The sequence below is a fragment of the Nannospalax galili genome, unplaced genomic scaffold (assembly GCF_000622305.1).
Source record: "Nannospalax galili isolate Female #2095 unplaced genomic scaffold, S.galili_v1.0 scaffold155, whole genome shotgun sequence".
In the NCBI taxonomy this organism is placed as follows: Eukaryota; Metazoa; Chordata; class Mammalia; order Rodentia; family Spalacidae; genus Nannospalax; species Nannospalax galili.
The window spans coordinates 10,452,397-10,474,188 of record NW_008339923.1 but is presented as its reverse complement, the minus strand read 5'-3'; the positions used below and the strand labels follow the sequence as shown (position 1 = coordinate 10,474,188).

Below are 21,792 nucleotides of genomic sequence, written 5' to 3'. Positions count from 1 at the left end.
CATTATAAGTTCTAGACAGGGAACTAGAAAAAAAGTCAGAGCAGGGCAATTTTCAAATGTTCCTATGAAAGTCCATTGGAGTTTCTTGATAAGGGCTTCCAACAGCATCCCTCTATTGGGTTCTTCCTCTTCTACGGCCATACCACCCTGAACGTGCCCGATCTCGTCTGGGTGGTTTTCTGGATGTTGAAGCATAGTCATCTCTCTGCAGATGTATCTGTTAGTGTGCACTGTGATTTGAATCTTGAATGTTTCCCTAGAGGCCCTGTGTTTGATTCCCAGCACCACATAAACCAGGTGTGGTGATGCATACTTGCAATCCCAACACTTGGGAAGTGCAGGCAGGTAGATCAGAAGTTCAAGATCATCCTTAGTATATAGTGAATCAGAGTCAAGTGTGGGCTACATGAGGTCTTTCGCAAAACACAGCACAACAGAGCACAACACAACACAACACAACACTAGAAGATCCACAGTTTGACCCCCCACAACTGTAAGAGGGTAAATAAAAACAACAGAATAACATTCCCATGGTCAATGAGAGAATACCTGAAGATCTGTCCACAGAACAGAAATAGCTTTGCATAAAAGAAACAAGACGCTTGAAAAAGGGTAAAACTCAAATTAGAGTGCCCAGAGCCTTGGGAAAAAAAACTTTAAAATATTTCAGATAATGAAGTAAAAGGAACATAAAACAGGGCTGAAGAGTGGTCAAGAGCACTTGTTGATCTTGCAGAGGACTTAGATTCAGTTCCTAGTGCCCACATAGGGTCACTAACAACCTGTAACTCTTTACCAGCTCCAGGGGACCTGACACTCTTTTCTGAACTCCGTGGGCACAGAAAACATACACATACGCGCATGTGTGTACGCGCGCGCACACACGCACAAATAAAAAATAAATCTTTTATTAAAAAAGAAAATAAACATAGTAGATAATACTTTATAGGAAATTGAGGAGAAAAAATTAAAAATAAGAAAACACATGGGAAAGGTAAAAAGATACAAGAGCAGTAACAGATTTGTAAGGTGAGAACACCCAGCCTCCCAAAAAAGAAGAAAATGAAGCAATAAATAGAGTTAGGAAATCAATAAACACTAATGATTATAATTCAAGAATACTCAGCTGAAATAAAGATAGCCATGAAATATCGGAAGGATACTATGACCCTGGGAATACTGAATCAGAAGATCTGATTCTGAGGTCTACCTCAATAAAATTGTTGCACTCTAAAGAAAAAAAAAGAACCCATTTACATCCAGGAAGAAAACCAAAGTCCCTTACAAGTGAAAGAAAACAACACTGTCACCAAGTATGGTCGTGTGCTTCTGTAGTCCTTGTACTCAGGAAAGGGACGCAGGAAGGTTGTGAGTATAAAGCCAGACCAGGCTACAGAGTGAGACCCTGCCATAAAAAAAAAATCAGTTTTTGAACCTTCCACCTTTCACCAACTAGCATCTGTCAGCAGACAAGGGGGCCATTTTAGATATTCAATGCAAGAAAAAGCAAGCCTTGTATTTTATTCCCAGAAAAATAAACTTGTAGGCAGCAAGGGCAACGAACCACTATGATGACCGTAAGTCAGGAACAGCTGGGTGTGGGGGTGCACGCCTTGAATCTCAGCACTTGGGAGGCAGAGGCAGGAGGATTGTTGTGAGATAGAGGCCAGCTTGGTCTACATAGCAAGTTCTAGGCCAGCTAGAGCCAGGCTACAGGGAGACCCTGCTTCCCCCTCACCTCCAAACAAATCAAAACAAAATAAGAAGTTAAGGAATGCTATTCTCAGGAGCCCGCCCTGAGAAATCAATGAGGGCTTTGCTCTCAAAGTGTGGCCCTCATCACTCTCCACAAGCACACGGGAAGGGGAAGCATTTTCACCATGGAAAGGAGATATGCTTATCTTCTTCACTGTGCTGCCTTGTGCCCTCAGGGGACAACAGCAGCCATGGAAGGTGGCGCCTCTACCACAGCTACCTCACTGTCCCAGCAGCACTAATAGTGCAGTCCTCCTACCACACACAGTAGGATATGTCAGGTACATGTCACAATTATGGAGCTGCAAATAACAACTGCATTAAATCCTGAATTGTATGTGAATTTAAAAAAACCAACCTTTGTGGTAAGGAGGCAGAGGATTTAGATAAGCTATAGCTACTGGAAATGAAAAAGACAGCGTATCCACCACTTCAATTGCCAACATCACCAGATAAAAACCCAAATTTCCCAAGGGGGGGCTAGAATTTGGGACAGCTTGTGCCAGGCATAGTGAGGAATGCCTGTGATCCCAGCAGTAAGGAGGCAGAGGCAGGAGGATTACCGCAATTTCAAGGCCAGCCAGGACTACACAATGAGATCCCATTTCAAAAATCAAAACAAAACAAAACAAGATTTTTGGGAAAATGTCGATCTTTTCCCAACAGTTACAGACTGTGGACAATGATGATAAAATTAATGAATGTGACATTTTTAGTACTTTATAATGAAATGTGTCAACATTTGGAGTAGCTGAAAATCCCGTGAACCACTTTTCAAATGACCAATACATGATGTTACAATATATCACCCCTGGACAAGAGAGTCATTCAAAGTACAGATAATGCTGGGTACGGCTTAGTGTTAAAACGCTCACCTAGCATATGCTAGGCCCTGGGTGTCATTCCAAGCACCAAAAAGAGTTAAAATGAAACGAAATACACAAACCCCCAAACAAGGTACAGGACAGCCTAATGGATTTGACCATAACTGAGTACCACAGAATTCACCACACCATTAGACCCCGCATCACAACTAAACTGAGAAACCAGAGCTTGTTGAATTTTAGTCTGTTATCAAAAAAATATTCTCAATTATCTGAAAACACTTTAAATATTTCTGCCCTTTCCAACTACATATATGTGTGAGGTTGTGTTTTCTTCACACATTAAAACAGTACGTTACAACATGCAGAAGCAGACAGGAAAATCTAATTGCCTCTGTTTAGCCAGACATAAAAGGAGTTGGGGAAAAAGCGAAACAGGGCCACTTGTCACTACAACTTTTGTGTTTTGGAAGTTTTATTTTCCATATATATAATTTTGGCAACAAAGTGGTCAGTATTTTAAAGCTCTATTAAGTTTCTAACATATAAATGGTTGTTATGGTTTGAGTCTGAACTGTTTCCACAGACTCATGTGTTCCAAGCTTGGCCCTCAGATGGTGGTGCTACTTTGGGTAGCTCTGGAAGCTCTGAGAGGTAGGGCCTGGCAGGAAGAAGCAGGTTACTCGGAGCAGGACCCTGGGAATATGTCACCCATGCTAACGTCCTGTCTTGCTCTGTTTCCTGGTCTACCATGACGTGAACAGCCCATGCCACATGTTCCTGCCACCACGAACTGAGTTGATGGACCATTCCTCCTTGAACTTGCTTCCGCCAGACATTTTGTCACAGTGACACAAAAGCAACAGGCTTTTGGTGGGTCCTAAAAGTTTCCCTAAGGAGTGTAATGGTCGGTCCTAAGATTGAAGAGCTTGAGAAATGCTGTACCAGATCGTGTACTTCCTACAGTGAAAACAGCACTGATGGATGTTATGTCTGCTTCTACGTGGGGAAGCCAGGCTAAACCACAGCTTCAGGGTGAGAGTATGGCACACAACAGTGAGGCACTCTGCCAACACACAGAAAACCTCCAACCTGGTAAGAAGGAGGGCGGGAGTAGCTGTGACCAGGGCAAGTTTGCTCAGTGCCTTAAAACAATAAACAAAAAACAAAACCCCCACTATTTTCTAAATACATACTTGGAAAAAGAAGTCAACTTGATCCAAAGAGAGGGGATGAGGTGTACTAGTTAATTTCCTTATCACTGTGACTAAATAAGGCCTTTATTTCAGCTTACAGTTTATCATGGTAAGAGATGACAGCCTATGTGGTTGGTCACATTGTGGCCATGGGTTAGAGAGATGCTAGTGTTCCCTCACTTTCTCCTGTTTATACTGTAGGATCCCTGCCCAAGGAATGGTACTCTTCACAGTCAGGGTGGGTCTTCCCTCAGTTAAACAAGCCAGAAACTCCCTCACAGACATGCCCAGGGGTTTGTCTCTTAGGTGATTCTCGATTCTGTCAAGTTGACAATCAGTACTAACCATCATTTTTAAGTACATTATATAAAAATGTTAATGTAAAAGGAATTATTATTACAAGCTGTAAACCTTAAGTACCAGAAACTACGCCAGAAAAAAAGATGAAAGCAAACCAAACAGCTGCTTATTTTAAAAACACACCTAAAATAAGCACTGGGATGATGCCATTAAAATCATCTAAACAGCTATCTGCAGGGGAGAGAGGAAGCTGGGTACAGGGTCAGGGAGGAGTGAAGCTCTTGAGTGGACTTTGTCTGACATATTCAATCCTGGAACACTGTGCTTTTACATTAATTTATACACCATCAGAGCAGAGAACAACATAAAAGAGGCCATCTTTGTGATTATTCCAGTTGGTGGATCAACTGAAGAGGGCCGAGGTCCGACCTCAGCAATGTGCCCTGTGACTGGATTTTCCTCCCAGGAGACCTGCTAAGGACAGAAGGACACAACAAAAAGGCAGAACACTCACTCAAACTATTTCAGGAATCATTTTTCCAGAGCATGTTGGTATCTTCATTCTGACAGGAATAGATGTGTACTGCGGGATTAGAGCAAGTGGGACAGTGTGTTGTTTCCAATTTTATCACTCTGGCAGCACCGTGACCCGAGATGCTGAGTGTAGTAGGGCAAGGGCCAACAGAGCCAAGCCGAGAGAATCATGGTCATGAGTTTAAACAAACATCAGAATGGGACGTGGGGGTGTAGCCCAGTGGCAGACCATCTGCCTAGAATGTGTAAGGTCACAGGTTTGGTCCCTAGCACTGCAAACAAACATTTGTACATACATCAATGTGATACCACAATGCATTTTATATTTAAAAAATAGTTTCCTAGCTCTGTTGAAAATGCCCCATATCAGACCCTGACTCAGGAATAAAAGGTGACCCCCAAACCCAGACCATGGTCCTGAAGGACTCTTTCCTAGAAGAAGCATCGATTGGATGGGGATGATTTTAGTAATACTCAAATCTTTGGTGGGAAGTGATACTGTGATTGTGTTTTGTGAGGAGCAGTCAGTGCACTGTAGATGCAGCTAGAAAGTGGTGCCTGGCGGGCTGGAGAGATGGCTCAGCAGTTAAGAACACTGGTTGTTCTTGGAGAGGATCTGGGTTCGAATCCCAGCACCCACATGGCAGCTAACAACTGTCCATAACTCCAGTCTCAGGGGATCCCACAGCCTCTTCTGACCTCTGCGGGCATTGCACGACAAGGGTGCACTTACCTACATGCAGGCAATACACGCATACATATAAAGTAAATTTTTAAAAAAGTGGCGCCTGGCATTTAAAAATATTATTATTATTAGTGTTAGTAACAACAGTATTTGCAGTGCTTGGGATGCAATGCATGCTGGGCAACTGCTCTATTACTGAGCTATACACCAGTCTGAAAGCTACTCCTGGCCCACATCTAGTCCTTATGCTTTATCTATCCAGTACAGATTTGCTTTTAATTTGTGAGTTGGAGATAGTCCAGAAAGGTATACTAACAAACATTCCAGAAAGGGGGACAAGGAAGTAGCAGGGGAGAGGCGCTTGCCTTAGTGATCATAGCCCTAGTGGTGTCCTACTTTTAGTAACTTTGCTCTCCTGGGAGAAGGCACAGGTTTCTTTTGTGATAAAGGCTCAGTTTGGACTCCACACAGGTACTGTGCTGGGTGCTGCTGCATGTAATTTTATTGAATCCTCTTTAAAATCACTTTTTTTTTTTCCTTTCCATTTTGGGGATTTTGAGACAGGAACTCTTTTTAAAATCTTTTTTGATTTATTATTTAGCATGTGTGTGAGTGTTCTCCCTGCATGTATGTGTATCGTGTATGCAATGCCCACCGAGATCAGAAGAGGGTGTCAGATCCCCTGGAACTGGAGTTATGGATGGTTGTTGGCTGCCATGTGGGTGCTGGGAACTGGGGTCCTCTGCAAGAGCAGCTAGTGCTCTTAACCACTGAGCCATCTCTCCAGCCAGAGAGACAGGTACTCTTCATGTAGCCCAGGCTAGCTCTGAACTGAATGTTCCTGACTTAACCTCTGGAAGTGCTGGTATTATAGGTGGGTGCCACCTCACCCAGCTGTCCTACAATGACTTTTTTAAAAGGTCTCATGTAGCCCAGGCTGGCCTTGAATACACTATGTAGCCAAGGAGTACCTTGACCTTCTGATCATCCTGCCTCCACCTCCTCAGTGCTGGGATTATAGGCAAGTACCACATTGCTCCCACAGTCACCTTTATCTTCCATCAGCAGCAGCATTTTCAAGCATGAGAAGCAGAGTTCTGAGAGGCTGTTCTGAGAGGTCACCTAACTTATTCTAGGCACAGCCTGCAGACTCAGAGTCAGGACCTGAATCAGGTCTGCATAGTATGGGAAAGGCCTGCTGCCCGGAACACTCTGACACCTGGCGGACAGCTCTGTGACCACACTGGACTTCAAGTCACAAATGTGCTTTGGTGAGATGAAGATCCGGCCGGGTAGTATGAAGAGGAAGGGAGGAGGTGGTGGCCAGTGGGAGTGGGAGCTTTGTGGACAGCTTTTCTACCAAGTTCTCAGATGCTTCCTGGGAACCAGCAAAGTGGGAGCCAGACCAAGTCTCACCCTTGTGGGGTCCAGAGGAGCCAGAGCTGGGGTGGGTAGATCTATCAGAGCCTGTAGTCACCACCTGACTGAGCTGTGAAGGCAGCCAACCAGGAAGCAGGTGTGTGAATAGTTTAGTGTTGGATCCAATGATATCTGGAGCAAAGTTCACCCCAGCTCGTTTAACGGCTGCCTTCCTCACACTGCCTTTCCCAGTTAGCCCTGGGTGAATGCCTCTTGCCAGCATGGCTGTAATTAACACTGCTCTACAACCAAATCAAACACTCTGGGAGGAGAAATGGGGCAAGGTTAGGGGCTCTGGGGTTAGAGTACAAGTCCTCCTACTGGCGCACCTCACAGGGCCCCTGGGAGCTCGCCTCCCTCTGCACCCACCTTCCCCAGCCTGTCTGCTCCACAGGCCTAAAGCCCCATGTGGTACCTCCACATGGTGCTAGGTCAGCTCTTTACAGGCTGGATCCTGTTCCCCTTGATGTCCCTGAGGCCAGCTAGGCATAGCAGCATTAACCAGGAGGATGGACCAGAGGGAAAATAAACAAGAAGAGGGCGTAGAAAGAAGATAAACTAGAACGGAGCCAGGGGAAGGGCTGTAAGGAAGGCAGACAGGCTCAAAGCCAAGGGCCGACATCTCAAGACTGGGGCTGGTGTTAGCAAATGGAAACCAAGGACTAGGCACTTTGAGGCACTTCATGATGGGCAGTCTCTGACACCTAAGGTAGAATGAGCAGGAAGCTGTGATGGCTATTTCCTACCCAGTGCTGCAGCATAAGCCAGTGCTAGGCAATCACTCTACCACTGAGCAACATCCCCAGCCCTCACTGCCTTTTCAAATTGAATTATGTGGACCTTCAGGAGCTTTTAAAAAGCTTCCTCTTACCCAGCAGCTTCTCCAGGCTCTTCCTTTTTCTTCTGCCTGGCATCTTTCTGTTACCTACAGTACCTGTCCTATATGTAACAAAGCACTGCTGGTTTAGTCAATGCGGAAGGAAGGCAAAAAGAACTCCAGATGACACACTGTTCATGGCAGACAGCTCTAGAGTTGACTTCCTGCAAGCTAACAATGTCCTTGAGCCTCTCTCTAAGGAAAGTAAGGGTGAGCCATAACCCAGTGGCAGGCTGGGGCACATGAAAGGAAGGCTTCTCTATACAACTCACCCCTGAAGTGCCTGTCCTATCACAGAAACTGAACCACAATTAGAACATAGCCAGGGAGCCAGAGACCAGATGCCAATGCCTGTGGCCATGGGGACCACCAAGCTGTGCCCAGATGCTCTGCTAGCCCTCAGTCTGGATTGCTTTCTTAGTTCCACCAGACCAAACTGTAAAGGGTGACTGTCAGTTTAAAGATGCAGATGTGAGTGCACAAAAGAACATGAACATTTAAAGCTCTGGACCACTAGGGCAACATCTCTACACAGAACGGGCTGCTCCCAGTTCCACTATGGATACTGCATCCCTAAAAAGAGCTGGAACCCTGTGAAGAAGAATGTACCACTATCTATGTCATCATGACACTGCACATTTTCCATTCGCTCATGTTTGAAACAGGCTGGATAAACCCCACCTGTCTCCCTGGAGACCTGGAGCCGCCGGCCATTGCAGAAGGCACCCTGGCCCCTCCGGCCGGTATACAGCCGCTCCTCTGTGCAGTGATGAATCACTCCGAATTCCAGCTGCAGGGGACAGGAAGAAAGCAAGGCACATCACTCTTTGACACAGAAAATAACAGAAATTCAAAGATGAAGGCTCTGCTTGGTGCTGGCGCTAGTACTATAATATGACAATGAGACAGAAACGGCCTTTCAAAATGGAATGGGCGGTGGGGGGGACCCACATTTCAAAACTACATCTGGGGCCAGAGGATGGCACAGTGCTTAAGAGCACTTGTTGCTCGTGCAGAGGATCCAGGTTTGATTTCCAGCACCTACTCAGCAGCTCACAACCACCTGTGACTCCAGGTCACACACATCTTCTGGCCTTTGCAGGCACCAGGCATGCATGTGAGATACACACGCACACACACACACACACACACACACACACACACACACACACACGTAGGCAAACACTCATACACATAAAATAAAAATCAATCATCCAAACTACACCTGGACATGAAAGCAAGCTTTCTTTTCTTAGACAACCATATAAAAATATATTATCACAATAAAGCTCAGTGAAAAGGTTTCAGTCTTTAAAACAGCCTCTTTTTATTTATTTCCCTCTCTTTTTACTAGGGCAATAAGGCTAATTGTGACTCTAAGCCAACCCCCTAAGAACCTTCCAGGTTCTTTGAAGAACTGAGAACACATCCAGAGAGTCAACAGAACCAGGGAACCCACAGACAGTCCCCAGGGAGCAGACTACTGGCCAGAGGGGGACCCTGGGCAGGCAGAACCAACTGTAGCCTCACCTGGGTGACAGCATCAGACAAAACCTCTCAATACAAAGTAACAAGAGGAAGGGGTCAATAAGGAACTAATGCACCCTCACACCCAAGCACCCTTGTCTCCTGTCAGATTTTCACCACCTAAGGTTCACATGCATTTGCTTGGTATCAGGATCCACGTGCCAGTGCCTCTCCTTCAGGTCTTAGACATCTTAGCAAAGTCTTGGGTAAACCTGAGTCACCCCCAAATGGGTGCCAAATCTATAGGTTTATTTCTGGAGGGGACCATTCAGTCAAATCTGATAGTGTGTGGCTCTCTAGCAATACCTAACCTACCCCTCTGTCACCCTGGCTACAGCATGATGCCAAAATACAGGTAGCACAGAACTGTATAAATCTCAGCCTGCCTATGGTGGGGCCCCAAGATCAAGGGAAATGTCCTAAGGGCAGAAGGGAAGGGTGAGGGGCTCCCCAGGTGGGGTTGTGACTAAAAGCAGTATTCCTGTGCATAATCACTACTAAAACATGGAACAGAAGTAGTCGGGGGTCTGAGGGCCTGGCTGGCCTTTATGGCCCCCAGCCTGCCTTCCGGGCAGCCCTGACTCTGGTCATGGTAACCTAGGGGCCAGGAGTGACAGCCTTCATGCTCACTGGTCTCTGTGACAACAGTGAACAGGGAAACCAGTAGCTAATCACTCCTTATCCAATTTTCAGTATTAAGATTCTTAGGGATCTCTACCACAAGTATTTTGAGATGTGTGTAAACTTCCATTTCCATGAGAGGAATGTATGATGATAGCAAGGATGGTAATGGCTGCTGTTCTAAAGAGGGGGGTATCTGCAGAGAGACATGGGAGTCCCAACCCTCCTTATATAAGAAATTAAGGTTCTTGCAAGTCTTCCTGCATGACCCTCCAACCCCTGCCTCTCCTTCAGGTCTTGTGCTACTGCTTAGTTCAGAAAGTCTCTGGGAATCCTGACAAGGCCATGTTCTCATACTAACATCCAGGAGGAAATGAAGAATTAATAGAATATTGAGATTAAAAACATTATCCCAAAATAGGAGCTCCTTTTTGTGACAAGATCACACGCTCTAGGGGTCAGATGGAGGCTCATGTGGACCATTTATTCAGAACATCACTTTCCACAGCAGCCTTGAGAAGATCACAGCAAAAACCAGAGCAAGCCTGCACATGGCAGGGGACGCCCCAAACCTACCCACTCTCAAATTAGGTCTGCAGCTGTTCACTTTCTTGGATTTGAACACTACATACTTGAACATACTAGTCATGGTTAAAATGCATAGCAAAGAGCCAACAGGAGTGCAGGGGTTGAAACCGAACAAGAAGGGCCAGGTTACCTCTTGGTGAACAGCAAATCCGATGCTAACTGCCACTGTGGGGAATCTGCAAGGGAAGACAGGATGGGTTACAGGGAATGCAGGAACACAAGCTCTCAGATACCTGTGTGGCTGCATGGTGGCCCCGCTCCAACACACAAGGACCTTTCTGCACTCTGTCTGGCTTTGGTTTTTCAAAATGACTTGCCAGTTTCACTCACTGCTTCCAAGATAAACAGACTTAGCTGGCCATGCTGTAAGATAGTCATCTTTAAAGAAAACAGCATTCTAGAAGCCATGTATGACCAATGTAATCCAACATGACCATCTAATACCCAATCAGGGACGATTTTAATAACCACATTTTTGGTTCTCAGTAACCTAAAGTAGGTGGAGACTTCTCAAAAGGTTAGCCCCCATTTGAGAGGGTATGTAGATGCCCCAGCAGGTGACATCACAAGCCCCGTACCAGAGCTGCCACACAGATGCTAGCTCTGAGTCATAGGCCACCTTCCAGCAATGCTAACACCCTCATCCTGCCTCCTGCGTGAAACTCCAGCAGCCAACAGCAGAGTGAGCCAATAGTAGAGGGGATGGTTTTAATGCCACAGTCTGTGGTTTTATTTTTGTGATTTTATTGCTGCTTCTCAAAATAATCTCTACATTATGTGAAGATCACAGGAGCTTAAAAACAGGAAGGGACAAGGAAAGACTAAGTACTATGAACTTACAGGAAAAAACTGCCAATCTAGACCAAGAACAGGATCCTGTGCAGACACCCTGAAAGGCCAGGGTAAGGCTCTGGGCTTCCTAGGTAGGTGCCTCACAGCTCTCCCTCAGCTCTGCTGGCCATGGGCTCAGGCTATGAACTGTGGCTGTGGCCTTGGTGTCCTGGGACTTCCAGGTCTGTTTCTCAGAGGACACTCTTCTCAGGTCTTTCCAGCTCCAGCTTCCCCTGAGGGCTGCAGATCAAAAATCTCTGGAGACACCAGAGCCATAGAAGACCCTAAGATGGCACATGGCCTTTCCCTGGAATGTGGCTTAGCCTACCACATCACTGTTATGAGCACCCTGGATGATAAATGACCAGAAGTGAGAGGAGTCCCATCCAGCAATACACATGGAGGGAAGGGAATATGCTTAGTGAAAGGGCAGCCTAGTGGCAGCATCGCCTCAAAAGGGTCCTTGTCCACACATGATTGAATTCTCAAGGTAGCTGTCGCCTAAAAATGGTCATGCTTAATGTGTACTCAAAAATTACTTCACAAGCATGCATACCAGGGAGGCAAACAGGGAGAACAAAGGCCCAAGAGCTGGGCACCCACTCCTGGTTCTGCTCCTTTCTTATTCAACAGGGTATGAAAGCGGCCTGTAAGGTGGGGGGAGGAGGAAAGCAGGTGCTGGCAGCGTAGAAATGTCTTCAGGGACTGGAGAGTTAAAAGACCTGTCCTCAGTCGAAGCCATGTCACCTATTGTGCCTCTGGGTCTTTGGCTACCTCTGCATGGCCGTGAACAAGTACACACAGCTTCCATACCTGCCACTGCCAGGACTTTTGTGGCTATGCTTGTAACCTCTAGCTCGGCAGCTCAGCGCCTTACCCTTATTCCCATAATTCCTGCCTGCAGTCATGAAGTTGGCTTCTGCACGGGCACCTCTCAAATCTCCCAGGCACATCCTGGCTCTGTACTCCAGCTCCACAGCGGCTACACAGCACTGACTTCCTTTCTAACCTCACTTTCTTCTAATGGGCATTTCTAAAAGGGATCTTTCTTAAATTCAACTCAATGTCTTAAACTAAACAGAAACAACTTTTTCTTTGAGACAGGTTCTCACTTTATGGCCCAGGCTGGCCTCAAACATGCAATCTCCCTGCTTCAGACTCCTGAGTGATGGGATTATACTCCCCGATGGCTTAGTCTTCATTTCTTAATGGGAAATAGATTTAAAATACATAACTACATTGACCTGAAGTTTTAATAACCATAAACAGCCTTCTAAAATAGCCTATGTATAGGCAATTAAGTTTTGAATTAAAAAAAAATACTGTAGAATATTTAAATATAGGGAAAGTTGGTCTCAAACTTGTGATTCTCTGCTCTGATCTTGGGATTATAGGCATGCACTAGCAAAAACATTTTTTTTTTTGAGATAGCTCAAGCTGGCCTTGAACTCTTTATCCTCCAGCCTCCATCTCCTGAGTATTGGGATTACTAGTGTGTGCCAGCACACTGAGCCAAAAATATTTTTAAATAAAATTTCCTTACATAGTCTCGAGAGTCACAAATGGGAAACCTTCTGAGAATATCAAGATTTTATTTATTTTTTTCTTTTTACAAGCCTAGAAACCTACTACACAGTTAATCAGTTGTCAAAACTTCTGCTTTTGAAAAGAAAGCTTAGAGGCTGGCAGTGCCCTGGAATAGCATGCTCCCAGCACCTGCTCACCTGTGCACGAAGTTGCAGGTGCCGTCGATGGGGTCGATGATCCAGGTCGGGCTGTGGGTGAGCACACACTTGGCCCCGGAGGCTGTGGCCTCTTCTGCAATGAACCTGCTGGGCAGGGGGCTCAGCCTGAGACAACGTGCCACACCTGAGGCAATCTGCCTCAAGTGGCTTTTGATCACATTGGAGAAAGGCAGCATGGGGCAGCTTTAATGATGGTTTCTCTGGGTCAAACAGGTAGTCTTGAAGAGCCCATCAGCCTGTATATCAGCGTGCCAACTACAGACTTGGAGGGATTCAGAAGGCAGAGTGGCAAGGCTGGGGATGTGACTTGTTGGGAGAGTGTACATAGCAGGCACAAGGCTCTGGGTTTGATCCCCATGACTCAAAACACTCCCAAACACCAGAATGACTCTCAATGCTTTGGAAGCACACCAGGGAAATAGAGCAAGCCAGGCAGAGAGATGCAGGAGTGCACAGCACCTGACAGATCAGAGGCAAAGCAAAACTCAGTTCCCATTTTAGTCTGGAGCTAGGAGGTGGATGAGGGGTAGCAGAGGCTGGGGAGGGAGCTGGAGGGCAAGGCAGGATCCGGGCTCCCATCCTTGCTTTCCTGCTGGCACTACCATGACCTGGGCCACAGAGGAGGAACTGTCACCTGTGGCTAACAGACATCTGCTCCACAGGCTCTGCATCTCCTTTCCCCACAGATAACTCTCTTCCCTTCCCTCCCTGGTGTCTGGCTTCTCTTTGGGAGAAAATAAGGGCAGGAACAGGGAACAGTGTGGCTATCAGGATGCTTCATGATCCTCCTCCCCTGAATGCCCATCAGAGTTCCTGTCTTCCCAGTGGCCTCCTTTACATTCCTCCTTTAGGGATACACTGGCTGTCCCCAGCCCAGGCTCCAGGATTCTCACCCCTCCTTAGTAACACAGCCCTCTGTAAATAAGCCCCCCTTAACTGCCACTGCATGAGTACGCTCTCTGTTCCATTAGAACCCGACCCAAAATACCAAGATGAACCCGTGCAAAAGAGAATGCCTGGCTTTCTTCAAATGGGTCCAGCGAATACTAGCAGCTAAGGCCAAAGACAGGGAAGCTCCTAACCTTTCCTGCCCCCTCTCCTTTCCACTTAGGATTCATGCAACACAGAGTGTCGCTCTGTGCCAGAAGGTTGCTCTCATAGTGGACCTGCTATGAGCCTGTCCTTGTGAGCACCTCCCAGAGGGGTCCCCAGCTACAGACAAGGTCATAGCTGAGGCTCATGAGGCAGTGCTGGGCACAAAGAGCATGCTGGAGCACATCCAGGATTGTCCCATGTACACTAAGGGTGGGGCCCTGAGCACAGGCTGTAGGTGAATACAGAGCCCTGCTATTTTCTACTAGGTACTTGGGCCATGTCCACATCTATGCTTGGAAAAAAGGGCATTTTTACCAAGAAGGAAAAATGAGGGGCTGGAGGGATGGCTCAGTGGTTAAGAGCACTGGCTGCTCTTGCAGAGGATCCAGGTTCAGCTCCTCCCTATAGGCTTGGCATCAGGAAGCTTGTGAATAAGGCTGACAATGTGCTACCATAAATGAAGAGATCAAAATCGAAAGCTATGTAACTGCTCTGCCCACTAGAGCAGTCATTTGCCACATGGCTGTTTAAGTTTAAATGAACTGAAATTTAAAAAATTTAAGGTATCTAATCCTTAGTTCAATTCTCATTAACTTCATGTCACATGCTTGATAGTTACATGGGGTCAGCAGATGCCATAGCAGGTGGTGCAGACAGACTCCACACCTTCCAGGGCCAGCAGCAAGGCTGTGCTCAGCTGTGCACTGAGGTAACAGCAACATTCATGAGCCCCTGAGGCAGAGTGCTGGCCACAAGACCAGCCTAGGGCTCTTTCCAGTCATAGGCTATGAACTTCACACTCTGTACGCACACAGACAATTCCAGCCCTTCCAGACAATACATTTGTGAATCTGATGAGTACATTGTATATACATGGCTATGGGCTGCCATGCCCACCCTCTTCCCTGGAGAAAACCACACATGAGCAGGCAAGGCACTGAGGATGTGAAGTGGAGCTGGCAAAGGCCAGAGAGGTTGGGTGGCTGGGTCTGCCTGCAGGAGTACACAGTTGCAGGTGGACTTGGCTGCACTGCCAATCTCCTTCTCCAGGAAACTACCTCCTCCCTGTCCTTCTGTGCCAGCCACAGCCTGGGCTCAGGGACTGGTGGCCTGACAAGCCTAGATGTAACTGCTGGTGTAAGATGTGAGGGCTAGGTGAGGCTGGGTGGAGAAGCCTGGACACCTGAGCCAAGCAATAAGATAAGTGCTTTGTGGAGAGAACTGGCCACTTAGGTGACACTGAAAGTGGCATTGGCTTGGCCACGTTTCATGGCCAAAGACTTGAGTAACACAGCCATCTTCTATAGTTAGCTGATTTCCTTTCCTAAACTTGCTTGTAAAGAAAACACACTGGACTGTAAAAACACATACAAGTAATAGGTACTTAAATGCAGTACCAGGCTGATAAAAGTAGTGAAAAGATATTCAAAAGGAAGCAGAAATCACACACAAAAAGACCACCTCCCAGGAAAGTGAGGAGAGATGTGGGATCCTTTCCTTAAAGCTGATTTCAAGAAGGAAATGGAGAGGGGACTGCTGGGTGGGGAAGGAAGAGCAATTATGTGTCTGTGGTGCTGATACTTAGACTTCATCAGGCCATGGGAACAGGAACACCTCAGCACTCCCTAGGCTTTTAGGGGACAAGGGTCTAGCAGAGCTGTTCATTCATGAGTCAAACATGGGCATGTTGAGGAAGAGGGGTATTGTGTTCCTGCTCTGAGTGACACCTTCAGACAGAAGCACTTAAAGGTGCTTGTACTGGGCCCTGAGCTCCTTCCAGCAGCTGATTTCATGCTTTAATGCTGTCTCCATCTTTTCCCACTCTCCGTCCCATCTGCTCATTTTCCCATCTGAAGATGGAAGGCATGTCCTCAGTTCCCTCCCTACTTCATTGTCTGGACCAGGGCCTCTTGCAGCTAACAGCATCTGAGCCACAGACTGTCTTTCAAGGTGCCCAAAATACTTGTTTCCATGGTAGGTGGGAGGGACGCAGAACTTTTACTTACTTAATCTGACTTTCTTCGTGTTGGAAGCTAATGTTAGAAAGGGAGAGAATATTCTACAGGTCTGCAGAGTGAGGGATGTCTACCCTGAGCAAGAAGCACATGTGGAATAAGAGACCTTCACAAAAGTCACTGGAGCAGCTACATAAAACCCACACATCAACAGAAACAAACAACGCGTCTGACTTAATTTAGAGCGCTCAAAGAACATTTCATAAGCCTATCTAATAGATAAGAAATAGCAAGTGGATAAGATAAGCCTGGCAACACGTTCTACTGCATGGTTTAACTACTTTCCTCTTTTCTTTTTTTTTTTTTTTTTTTAGGTTGTTACAAGTTGCTCTTGTAACTTTGACAGTCAAGTGCTTCCAAGACTTCTTCTTTTCTGGCTACAAACTGTTTACTCTGACAAGTAAGTCAGGACTATCTCTTTTGCCCATGAAGGAACTGACTGAAGCTATCTGGCCCCGTCTTCCCAAGCTGCAGCCCTGTGTCCACCAGCTGGCCCACAGCGGGAGTTCCAGGGCAAAGCACAGTGGGAAGATGACTGGACACAGCGTCCAACTGTGGTGGCAGGAATGGATTTTTCCCATGTCAAGGACTCTTGTTTTATGTTCTGCTTGACTCATGCATTCAACAGATACTGTTCTATGCTGGGCCCACCACAGGGTACCAGGTTAAAATGACCTCAAGGGGCAGAGGGTAGCAGGATGTACTGAGCAGTCCAAGCCACCATCCTCTTTCCTTGCTACCTGACAATCTGGGACATATCATCATGGAGGATATGGATGCCCATAGGGTTTGTATCAGTGGCAGGACCCTGATGCTGCTGGACCTCTTCAAAGCAGCTACACTTGGATCCAACTCAAAATCTCCAGCTGGAGTTTCAGAGCGTTGCATAAGGTGAGGTCCAACAGTTGGTATTGGTATCATCTCCACCGATGTTGTTAGTGCTACTAGTCAGACTACACTTGGAGAACTCCTGCTCCAATTAGTGAAAATTCTTCTCAGACACCTGAGAAGTTTTACACACTATATTTTGATGTAAAAGTATTGATTTTGAAGGAAGAGCCAGGATGGTGGATCAGAAGCAGTTCTGTAAGTAGGAGTTTAGATGGAAAAAAAGTCAAGATAAAAAGTCATCAATAGGGCCAGTGAGATGACTCAGTGGTTAAAGGTGCTTGCCACCAAGCCTTATGTCCTGATTTTGATCCCCAAAACCCACGTGATGGAAGGACAGAATTGCCTTCCCTAGGTTGTCCTCTGACCTACATATGTGCACTATGGCATGCCACCCTCCCCCACAATAAATAAAAATAAATAATAAAACATTTATTATTTTTATTTTAGTGTATGAGTGTATTGCCTGCATGTAGGTAGGTGCACCTGTGTTGTTCAATGCCCTCGGAGGTCATAAGAGGGCATCGGATCCCCTGGAATTGGAGTTACTATTGGTTGTTAGCTGCCATGTGGGTGCTGGGAAACCCAGGGTCCTATGCAAGAGTAACCAGTGCTCTTAACCAGAGTCATCTCTCCAACCCAAAAGTAAGTAACTTTTTAAAAGCCACCAATAGAGAAATAAGAGAAAGAACTACAGAGTGCAGAAATAAGACAGATGAACTATGTGCCATAAAGAAGCCACATTAAGCTGTTCACATTGAGCTAGGTCCCACCAGGGAAGTGTGGTCAAGATCTAGCACCAGACTGCGAGAACAGGGAAGACAGTTTGCGTGGCTGGAAACCCAAACAGGAGGCTGAACCAGCAAGCCAGAGAGGAGAGTGGAACATAGGAAGCACCAGAAAAGGGGTATAGAGCCCTGAAGGTGGGAGATTAGCAACACTCACCATCCCCCCCCACCCCGGCCTGGATGAGTGGGACCATGGGAAGAGTAGCAGAGGCTAAACTCGGTGTAGGAGAGGAGAGTAGAACAGGAGTCTAAGCTGAGAGACTTTCAACATGCCCCACCCCAGTCGTAGAGGATGGACACTGAGGTAAACACGACAAAAACCCTTCCCAACCAGGCTCTACTACATCAAAATTCCAATTTCATTTTATTGCCCATTTTGTTTGTATTATTTTAATCTTTAAACTTAATTTAAAATTTTTTAATTGTTTCAATTTTTTTATTCATTAAGGCTTGTTTTCAAGGATAATCTAATACCAACACTTCTCAAACTATCCCACAAAATAGAAACAGAAGGAACACTATCAAATTCATCTAAAAAGCCAGTATTACTTTGATACCAAAACTGGATAAAGACATAAAAAGAGGTAACTACAGACTCATTTCTCTAATGAACACAGGTGTAAAAATTCACAATAAAATACTTGCAAATGATTAAAGAACACATTAAGATCATACATCTCAAACAAATTGGTTCATTCTAAAAATGCAAGGTTGGTTCAATATTATAAATCAATAAATTTAATATGCCATATAAGTAGACAAGGATAGAAATACCATGATCATCTCTATAGATGTAGAAAAGGCATTTGATAAACTTCCAACATGCTTTCATGATAAAAAGTCCTGAAGAAACTAGAAAAGACAGAACATACCTCAAATAATAAAGACTATATATGACAAATCTGCAGCCAACATTATATTAAATACGGCAAACTGAGCTTTTCTTCTAAAATCTGGAATGAGCCAAGGATACCCACTCTCTCCATTCTAATCAAATGTAGGGTTCAAAGTCTTAGCTGGAGCAAAAGAACAAGAGAAAGATATAAAAGGGATAAAAAACAGGAAAAGAAGTCAAAGCATTCTTATTCACAAATGATATAATTTATACTGAAAAGACCCTATGTACTCCACCAGAAAATTTCTAGATCTAATAATCATTTTCAGTAATGTTGTAGGATACAAATATCAGTATACAAAAATCAGTTGCTTTTATTTACAATAATAACAAAATTGCTGAGAAATTAAGAAAGATACCTTTTTTATAATAGCTTTAAAAAAAAGTCTAGAAATAAACCTAAGGAGGGAAAGATCACTAAAACAGAAACTTTAAAGACACTGAAAAAAGAAATTGAAGACACTAGAAGATAGAAAACCCTCTCATGCTCATGAATTGGCAGAATATTTGGAAAATGGCTCTACTACATCAGAATTGCAATGGCATTCTTCAAAGACCTAGAAAAACAACCCTACAATTCATACGGAAACACCACAGACAGCCAAAGCCATCCTAAGCAGAAAGAACACCGTTACATGATATCACAATACTTGACCTCAAACTACACTACAGAGCCACAGTGACAAAGACAGCATGGTACTGGTATAAAACAGACATGTAGACAAATGAAACACAATAAAGATCCCAGAAATAAATCCACACGGTACGGCCACCTGATTTTTGACAAATGCACTGTGATGGGTTGAATGAAAATGTCCCCCATAGACTCCATGTATTTGGACATTTTGTCCTCAGTTGGTTGTGCAGTTTGGAGAAGTTTTAGGAGGTGCGGCCATGCTGGAGAAAGTATATCACTGGGGTCAGGCTTTGAGAGTACATAGCCCACTTCCAGTCTGGCTCTGCTCTGCTTCCTGTGCCTGCCTGAAGATGTGATCGCTCTGCTTTCTACTTCAGTCACCTCCGCTGCCATGCCTCCCTGCCATAATGGACTCTAACCCTCTGAACCATAGGCTCAAATAAACTCTTCTATAAGTTTCCTTGATCACAGTGTTTCCTTCACAGCAACAGAGAAGGAACTAATACAGACATCAAAAACATACACTGGAAAAGACAGCCTACTCAACAACTGTTGCTGGTAAAACTGGATATCTACCCACAGAAGAATGAAATCCGTCTCTCTCACCCTGTACAAAAATCAATTCAAGGGGCTGGAGAGATGGCTCAGCAGTTAAGAACACTGGTTGTTATTGCAGAAGGCGTGGGTTCAAATCCCAGCACCCACATGGTGGCTAATAACTGTGCATAACTCCAGTCCCAGGGGATCCGACAGCCTCTTCTGGCTTCCTTGGGCACTGCACGACATGGGTGCACTTACCCACATGCAGGCAATGAACCCATACAAATAAAATAAAAATAAATAAAAACTGCCAGGCGTGGTGGCGCACGCCTTTAATCGCAGCATTTGGGAGGCAGAGGCAGGCGGATCTCTGTGAGTTCAAGGCCAGCCTGGTATACATAGTGAGTTCCAGGACAGCTGAGGCTACAGGGAAACCCTGTCTCAAAAAGACCAAAATAAATAAATAAACAAACAAACAAATAAATAAATAAAAATTTAAAACATCAGTGGATCAAAAGTTTTAATTTAAAACCTGAAACACTGAAACTGACAGGCAGAACACTTCAAAGCATAGCATAGGGAAGAACTTACTGAAATAGAACCTGAGTAACAAAGGAAACAGCCCCTAGAATGGACAAATGGAAGGACATGAAATTAAAAAAGCTTCTATACAGCAAAGGAAACTATCAGCAGAGTGAATACAGGGCCTAAGGAACAGGAGAAAAATCTTTGCTAGCTACACTTCAGATAGGGAGTCAATATCTAGACTACATAAAGAACTGCAAAAATTAGAACCCCTCCCCTAAACACCTCAAATTGCCAATCAATAAATGGGCCAAAGAACTGGATAGTTTTCAAACGAAGAACACAATTGGCCAATAAACATTTTAAAAGTGTCCAACAGCTCATTCCTTGACTTGGCACCCCAGACACAGAGGGAACCACCACTGCTTCCTGATCCTTTCCATCCAGACCAACCAAGTTCCTTCTCCCATCCCCAGGAGACCTCTGGGCCTGGTCCCACCCTCATCTCCCTCTGCTTCCCTGGGCTGCACAACCCACCAGCCTCTTTCTGGGACATGGGGGCTGACCTCTATGCTCAAAACCACCACTACATCCTGATCCCTTGCATCCAGAGGAACCCAGGTCCTTCTTGTGGTTCCCCAGGCACCCTCTGGGCCTGGGCCTGCCTTCACCTCCCTCTGCTTCCCTGGGCCTGCACAACCCACGAGCCTCTTGCCTGGCCTGGGTACTGTCCCATTCCTTGTCTTCGCACCCCAGACACTGGGGGAACCACCACTGCTTCCTGATCCCTTGCATCCAGATGAAACCAGTTCCTTCTAGCAGTCCTCAGGGGCCCCCTGGGCCTGGTTCCGCCCTCACCTCCCTCTGCTTCCCTGCGCTGCACAACCCACCAGCCTCTTTCCTGGACACAGGGCCTGACCTCTTGGCTTTCTGATCCTTTGCATCCAGACCAACCCAGTTCTCCCTGCAGTCCCCAGGAGCCCTTGGGGCCTCTTCCCACCTCATCTCCCTTTGCAACTCTGAGTGGCAAGGCCAACAGCTGCCCGAGACCAGCATCTTTCCTGGGCCCTGCTCCCAGGCCAGTCCAACCCCAAATTCCCGAGGACAACATCTTTCCTGGAGGGATCCAGACCTTAGGAGAAAAATGCAGTCCCCAGGAGCCCTTGGGGCCTCTTCCCACCTCATCTCCCTTTGCAACTCTGAGTGGCAAGGCCAACAGCTGCCCGAGACCAGCATCTTTCCTGGGCCCTGCTCCCAGGCCAGTCCAACCCCAAATTCCCGAGGACAACATCTTTCCTGGAGGGATCCAGACCTTAGGAGAAAAACTGAGAGCATCTGATCTTCATCTGACTTGGGCCTCTGTGGGGACTCCTGAAGACAAAAGCAATCTGACCATTCCAATATAAAATCAAAAGAGAGAACCGGAAGCTTAGACAAATCAGCTTTTCATGCCCCAAAAGTAAACCACAAAGGCACATAAAATTTACAAAAAGAAGCAGACCTAAAC

At 45.8% G+C, this 21,792-nt stretch overlaps 1 protein-coding gene across 4 annotated transcripts in view; it reads right to left on the bottom strand.

The window, feature by feature from the left end:
• The window catches only part of Impa2 (inositol monophosphatase 2), a 48,677-nt gene that overhangs the window by 10,134 nt on the left and 16,751 nt on the right, over nucleotides 1-21,792 (bottom strand). For 2 of the 4 annotated variants that reach the window (XM_029564329.1, XM_029564328.1), the window contains exons 3-5: nucleotides 12,882-12,989; nucleotides 10,457-10,502; nucleotides 8,272-8,380 (exon numbers count right to left, since the gene is read on the bottom strand). In XM_029564329.1, coding sequence (XP_029420189.1) covers nucleotides 8,272-8,380; nucleotides 10,457-10,502; nucleotides 12,882-12,989 — 263 coding nt within the window. The remainder of the gene's footprint in view (nucleotides 1-8,271; nucleotides 8,381-10,456; nucleotides 10,503-12,881; nucleotides 12,990-21,792) is intronic. The other 2 variants (XM_008834695.3, XM_029564330.1) reach the window with 2 other exon arrangements.